At 39.1% G+C, this 7,575-nt stretch overlaps 2 protein-coding genes across 2 annotated transcripts; one reads left to right on the top strand and one right to left on the bottom strand.

Annotated features, from left to right (window-relative positions):
* The first annotated feature begins 2,798 nt into the window (after nucleotides 1–2,798).
* LOC133302084 (protein DETOXIFICATION 56) lies at nucleotides 2,799–4,334 on the top strand. Its single transcript, XM_061501807.1, has one exon. It carries the CDS (start codon nucleotides 2,799–2,801, stop codon nucleotides 4,332–4,334), a length of 1,536 nt encoding a protein of 511 aa, XP_061357791.1.
* A 340-nt stretch (nucleotides 4,335–4,674) lies between these two features.
* Nucleotides 4,675–7,575, bottom strand: LOC133302131 (ATP-dependent Clp protease ATP-binding subunit CLPT2, chloroplastic-like). The gene is made up of 5 exons (XM_061501876.1): nucleotides 7,341–7,575; nucleotides 7,223–7,261; nucleotides 7,024–7,133; nucleotides 6,312–6,491; nucleotides 4,675–4,986 (listed from the first exon to the last, which is right to left on the bottom strand). Exons 1-5 carry the CDS (start codon nucleotides 7,553–7,555, stop codon nucleotides 4,829–4,831), a joined length of 702 nt encoding a protein of 233 aa, XP_061357860.1. The 5' UTR covers nucleotides 7,556–7,575; the 3' UTR covers nucleotides 4,675–4,828.

Below are 7,575 nucleotides of genomic sequence, written 5' to 3'. Positions count from 1 at the left end.
ATGTACACATCTATTGGGTTTCCCATGGATGGTGAGGTTATCTCGGGCCATGCTGGATAGCATCCATTTCGACAGATGATTTCTGACTTCTTAGGAGTTGAGCCACAGAACCGTCGATATTTCCATGGAGGCTTGTTGGGCCTCCACTATCTGCCGGAGCAGTTTGATGATTATAGGGTCCACACTGGCAATGTTATTGGCTGTATCAGATACACTCGCGCATTAATCTTGTGTATCTTATGGAGGATGTTGTTTGTGAACACCGCCTCCAGCTTTGTGCCCACCAGATATTTATTAATTATGGACGATTTTGAGCTGACGAGTACTTTAAATTAGGGTTCCGCAGTTCTTGCATCCTTATACGATGGACGCCATATTATGATTTCCCTGCATTCCTCGGTATTTCCATATAAGTGGGTACCATCGATCTGGATAACTAACTTGCAATAATCAAAAGCATCACAACATGGTTTAAATGTCCAAAACACCCTATGAAACACCTTGTGAGATCGATCGAGGCGTCCAACATCAAAATGATCATTTAGATCCAGCTTATAAACAGACCCTGGAGAAAATAGCAACATTTAGTCCAACCATCTTGGGAGGAACGCGTAAGACTTATTCCAATCCCCAAAAAATTTTACAATTGTCTTTTGCTTTGCCTTCCTGTAAGATATATGAAATCCAAGATTTGTTGCTATCTTTTCCTATATTAGAGCAATTTTAACACTGGGTTCCTCCCTTATCATTTTTGAATTTGGTCAAACAATAATGTATTAATAATCATTCCGAAAATATTAATAAAAAGAAAAATTATTTGACATACATATGATCAATGAACAAATGAGAATTAAGTCTAGCTACTTCTAATCTTGAGAAAGACTTTGACTAACACATGTGTGTTTGTTATTCCATTTGCAAATAACTCATTCAATGTTGCCTTTTTTTACGGATGCCCTCATCCTCCATGGACAACTGTCATTGTGATTTTCACAAACCATGATCAACCTTTTGGTATCACTCTTTTCTACAATGGTTGTGCGATGGTTCGCCATACAAAATTATTTTATTTTCATATGTACATCTTGCTTGCTCTCAACACCTGGTTCTTATATAACTCTAGACCCATCTGCTAATTAGGTATATGCGCTCCCTCCATTTCGTCCAACTCCTAATTTGGGTGTGTCCAATTAATATTCGTGTAATGGCTTATCTGAGACAAAAAAGGTACACTATCATCTCTTGTTTAATCACACATGCGTTCGTTATTCTCAAATGTGTCAATAACAAGTATGTTAAAAAAAAATTTAAACCATTACAATTACCAACCTATAATTGGCGGGTCATGCATTCCGACAAGCCCGGTGAAGGAATTGGATGAAACACTGCGCAAGACAGACAATAATCGAAATCACCATTGACGTCCGTATCCGATGAGTCACTGTCCGAAACAAGACCTTTGTCCACCACTTTCTCGGAACTGTACGTACGCCAAGCCGGGTTGTACATGTCATGGGCCGAAAGCATTTCTGAAGACATTGGTGGAGGGTGGGGATAACACATACCTATCTTTCGAATTGACCAGCGACTCCCTGTTAATGTTGATAGAGTGAATGGATAAGAGGGAATGTTGAGTGCTTGATTGTCCACCAGAGTTTACTTCCGCATACAGTTCAATAAATGTGGAGTCTTCATGATCTCAAAATGTGTCAACTATTAACGCTACATCTTCATCCTCAAAAATCTCCACAGTAACCCACTGTTGCGGATGGGCATCTAGTAGTCAATCGAGAGAGAGATTGACCCATTGTAATCTCAACTTCTTGTATATTATCTTCTTCAGTTCATTATAATTGCATCGGGGGCTTATGCGAAATATTTCTCTATCTCCTTCAAAAACTTGATCATTCGATCCAAAATATCTCCTCCCATTATAATATACAATGGTGATTAAATAATTGCTACTCTCACTCATTATGTAAAAATGAAAATAAAAAAAAATAGAAGGAAGAAATAACCGGGGCACCAAAACAAAAACACAGGTGAGAATGAAAATGAAGAAATGGAGCGTAGTGCATGCAAGGGAGGGAAATGGGGTTGGGTATAAATAATAGTAAATTTGCTAGACCTGATAGCAAATTTACCATATGTCAGACAAATAAATTTGTTGTGCCCCATAGCAAACTTGTCCTTGGTTGCCAAGTGTTACTTTTGGTCAGAGCAGGGTACCTAATTCGCTATGCCCCGTAGGGAATTAGTCATTGGCTACCACGTGTCCTGCTTTTGCTAAGAGCAAACTGACATGTCACACCTAGTTCGCTATGACATGTAGCGAATTTCTCAATGGTTGCCATGTGTCCTGCTTTTGCTCAGATGAAATTTTGATCGCCTAGTTCGTATTAGCGAATTATGTGGCCACGGAAACATGCCATTTTTGCAAATGAGTTCGCTATCTTTGTAGCAAATTTGCACGCGTGGCACTTTGGAAAATTTTATTATTCGCCCAATATTTGGACAGTTTTTTTTTTTTTTGAATTTGTGATAAATGGGTCAGTGTTCCAATTCAGACTAGTATGACTCATCATCAGTCATCACGCACTAAAAATCTTTCACCAACAACCGTTTCTTTTATTGGCAGGGAAAAAGACTGGTACCACCAATCCGTTCCTCCTTAAAAAAAATACAACTCCCTCCCTCAGGATCACGAAACTCGTGCACTCAACCAATCCCAGTCACCAAGGTAAAGAAGTCTTAAGCAGAGCACGCAACAATCTCCCCAAAACATTAGCTTAGAAAAAATGTCAGCAACATCTAAATTACGAGAGAATCTAAGCTTGAACGGTAAAACTATGGAACTGTCTCTACCTCCTCCGCCATTACAACCTCAAAAATGCTCTGCCAATATGGTGGAGATGGTGCTATCAGAGTTAAGAGTTCAACGACGAATAGTCCTTCCAATGGTGGCCATGAACTTGGCTTGGTTTGCCAAGACAGCCATCACAACAGCTTTTTTGGGGCGCCTGGGGGAGCTCAGCTTAGCCGGTGGTGCGCTTGGGTTCACTTTTGCTAATGTCACCGGTTTCTCTGTCTTGAATGGTCTATGCGGTGCCATGGAACCCATCTGTGGACAGGCTCATGGGGCTAAAAACCTTAGGCTCCTTCATAAGACCCTTCTCATGACAATTTTATTGCTACTATTGGCAACACTTCCTATTACTTTCTTGTGGCTTCATGTTGACAAAATTTTGATTTATTTTGGCCAACAACAAGACATCTCCGCTGTGGCCAGGACTTATGTTTCCTATCTCATACCCGACTTGTTTATCACCTCACTCTTCTGTCCCTTAAAAGCTTATTTGAACTCTCAAAGCATAACTCTTCCCACCATGTTTAGTTCGGCTATAGCACTGGCTTTCCACATACCCGTTAACATAGTATTGTCAAAGACCATGGGCCTCAAAGGAGTTTCCATGTCGGTTTGGATAACTGATCTTATTGTTGTGGTTCTGCTTGCCATTTATGTTGTAATTCTCGAGAATAGAAAGGCAAACATGTGGAAGGAAGGAGGATGGTGGGATCAGAGCATTATAGAATGGATTAGGCTTATCAAGCTTTGTGGATCATGCTGCCTCAATACATGCCTGGAGTGGTGGTGCTATGAGATTCTAGTCTTGCTTACTGGCCACCTCGCAAACGCCAAGCAAGCAGTGGGAATTTTTGCCATTGTGCTCAACTTCGACTATTTGCTTTTCTCAGTGATGCTATCGCTAGCCACTTGTGTTTCCACTCGTGTCTCAAATGAGCTTGGCGCCAACCAAGCTGGCCAAGCTTACAGATCAGCGCGCGTGTCTCTAGCATTGGGCTTTATCGCAGGTTGCATAGGTAGCTTGGTGATGGTGGCTGCCAGGGGAATTTGGGGGCCCCTCTTCAGCCATGACAGGGGAATTATAAAGGGAGTAAAGAAGACAATGTTGGTGATGGCTCTGGTGGAAGTGTTTAATTTTCCATTGGCAGTTTCTGGAGGCATAGTTCGAGGCACAGCTAGACCCTGGTTGGGCATGTATGCTAATATAGCTGGATTTTATTTCCTGGCCCTGCCACTGGGTGCAGTTTTTGCCTTCAAGCTCCGTCTTGGGCTTGTTGGACTCTTCATTGGACTTATTACTGGTATTGTTACCTGCTTGACCCTCTTGTTGGTGTTTATTGCGAGGATAAACTGGATGGAAGAGGCTGCCAAGGCTCAAACACTAGCCAGCAGCAACGAGCAGGTACAGGAAGTCCCCAAATATGAAGCAGAAGAACGAATTGAGTCCCAAGAAAATAATCAAGCATAGAAAGTGTGATCAATATCTATCTATATTCTTACATATCTCCAAACACTTGGCCAGGACGAATTAAACACGGCTCGACCATGTGGACAATCTCAAGACAAGGAGGTCATAATGCGCAACGGCTGAATTGTTTTGTTAACCCCATTCGGAGTGTTTGCTAAAAGATTCTTGCTGAAAATCTGTAAAAAGCAACCCAATTGGTTCTTTGTCATTGTAGATCACTACCTAATGCTTTTGCTTTTTGCCTGTTCATTTCTTTCTTTCTTCCTTTTCTTTTTTATTTCTGCTTTTTGCTTTTTTTTCTGTTTATTTCTTCTTCTTTTGGTTTGTGGCCTGTGGGTTAAGGGAGTGGAATTCACATTAGAAAATAAGATTTCTGCACTCGAAATCAATAGGCAGAACATAATAGCCTGTTGATCTATCTATTGTACAACAATTGCATCAATGACCAATACGCACTCAAGAAAAACTCTTGCCCATACATCTTAAAGCAAACATCAATCATCGGTAACCCGAGGTTTAGAAATTGAGGACTCTAGCTCTTTAGCCTTCTCATCATTAAAGCCAAGGGTGGACAGTATCTTGTGACCAGGGGAATCCACTTCAGACCAAATGCCAAGAAGTATGTGTGCTGTGGTAATTTCCCCACCATCAACTGCAAGTCACAGATGGATTCATAAAAAAACATTAATTTCTTGGCCTAGAGCATAGAACATTTGACAAAAATCATCATTTCCAGAAAGAAAGAAAAAATGATGATGATGCACCACACTCCATTCACCAATTAAGTGAATGAGAAAATACTGCGTGGAAGTTTTAGGAAAATGTATAAATTAGCAGTATCTACCCCAAAGTGGCATTTATAATTATATTGAGAAAAATTCTCTCCCCAAAACAACAATCAGTCACCACATGCCTACCAAGCACACTCTTCTTTATATAATAAATAATAATAATAAAAAGGAGATTATAAAGGGCCATTATCGCAATAAATCATTCTAAGAAACAAAAAACATCTAATAGGTAACAGGAAACATAATGCAGAAAAATGTCAGCTCTTTAGAAAACTACAAATGGTTTTCTTGTTTGGCTATAGAACCAAAATGCCTTCAACTCTACGTTAAAAGCCCAATAAAAGCACTTCAAACTCTATCAGACAACTTTAAATAAATCCTCACCTTAATTTAAGATACTTGTTCTCTTCCTAATTGCCTCATGGCTTTTTCTTGGAATTCATAGTTTAGGTTTTATCATATGACATGATTTCCGAAAGAAGAATTGAATCTTATTTATTATTACAATTTGAATGAAAGTCATAAACTAACTAAACCACCATCAACCTGAAGGTAGGAACATTAGACAAATAGTTTCGCTACAAGAAAAGCCTAAGGACCAAATGACTAGCTGTCATTAGCACACCTGATTAATACAAATACTCATAAACCACAAATTATGCAATCTGAAATAAGTAATTAGAATAATGGCCAATAAAAAGCCACTGACCCAGGGATTTAAATAAAATAATACCTCTCATTCTCATCTTTAACCACATGTATTTTATTTCGAAGGATTACATCCAAACATGTAAATTTCCATACAATTAATGCTATCCATATAGAATTCATTACAAAATAATGCTTCTTGGCATAAGCCCAAATGCAAAACATTTCAATGCATAGGTCCTACAAATTTTGGCTCCATGTATAGTAACCATTGCTGGTTGTTTAGTTTAAGGTGAATCCTAAATAACTCATCATTCTATATAAAAATTCTGTCAAATTTCCTGTGTTTACACGCTATTCAAAAACATTGGAGAGAGAAAGAGACAGAGTCACAGAAAAAATCAAAGATAATTTCAATCACTAGCAAAAGAATTAAGTAATGCATGAAGTCATTTAGGCTTTGCAAGCAGCTCTCCACTCTTCTACGATTGGTAATAAAAAACTACAACAGTAAATGAGGAGATTGACAATAACCAACCAGATTTCATTTTTTGATCAATAGCCCAATCAAGGGCCCTCTGCGCTTCTTCAGTCAGCGGAGGATGCTCGGGGCTGAAGAAAAACATATCAGCTTTTCCAAGTAACTTGACAGTTTCATCTCGCACCTCAAAAAGTGTAATTCCATTGGCTCGCAAAAACTTAGCAGCTAGATTAGTACCTATAGCCCAAAGATAGATTAGGCACAATGCTTAAAACTTATATATCTAAAACTTTCACCGGAAAGAAATGCGGTAAGAACACAGGGTACATTTGTAATCAAAAGCCTCCCAAACATAATAAAGACATAATTTTGCACCTTAAAGTAATTTATTTTATTTTATTTTTTAAAATGTAGCTTCTAAGTTGCATTAAATTTTCCATTTTTTCCCTCCTGGAATTATTTGTAAGGAGAGATAATCAACTTTATACATGAGTTCTAGTCAAATGGCTGAAAATGCAGAAAGTGAAGTTAAATGGGAAAACGCGGAAAATATAAGCGCATGAGATTAAATGGCTGAATTTTAAGAATCAACAGAAAAGTAAACGATAGAAGTACATCTAGTTTATATAATAGTCTATGGAACCAGAGGACTATGCATAAAGACTCAACGGGAAGGTAAAATCAAGGACTGTCCCAATTGAGCTTAAGTTCCCATTTATGATGGTCCACCATTAAACTATACGAAATAACAATGGACAAAATGGATTACCCTCGATAAGAACCCCCATGAGAAGGGCTTCAGTGCCAGTTGTTGGATACTTAAGTTTTCTTGCCTCACATTCAGCCATCGCAAATGATTTTATAGCCTTGGAAGACCATCTTGCTTTCATCAAATACAATTAGCAAAGAAGCAATGACAATGGAATGAGAAAAGGAAGTAGATGCAAATACATTTCGGCGATACTCACCTGGGAAATTCCTTTTCGGGAGAAACTCGCACTGGCTTTCTGCGAATATGAAATCACAATAAATCTGAAACCCTAAATGGGACAAGTCAATTTCTAATTGAGAATAAAAAAAACTTACGCGGTGGGGAGACTGAAGGAGACGGTGGCAGCGAAGGGGCGGCGCGTGCAAACTGACACATGAGATCTCAGACTGAGACTGCAAGGCTGAACCCAAATTTTGGTCCCTAGCCATGAATTCTGAGGGCTCTTTAGCATCAAATTTTGACCCAAACAAACGGAAGGTTCGCACCGAAATATCAGATTCGAGGAGAAATGATAGTTCATAGCAGCCATTTCCACGACAATTTCCGAGA

The sequence above is a fragment of the Gastrolobium bilobum genome, unplaced genomic scaffold, assembly GCF_033153095.1.
Source record: "Gastrolobium bilobum isolate Gb01-03AN ecotype WA unplaced genomic scaffold, APGP_CSIRO_Gbil_v1 utg5726, whole genome shotgun sequence".
NCBI classification, from domain to species: domain Eukaryota; kingdom Viridiplantae; phylum Streptophyta; class Magnoliopsida; order Fabales; family Fabaceae; genus Gastrolobium; species Gastrolobium bilobum.
This window is presented reverse-complemented; position numbering and strand designations above follow the sequence as displayed.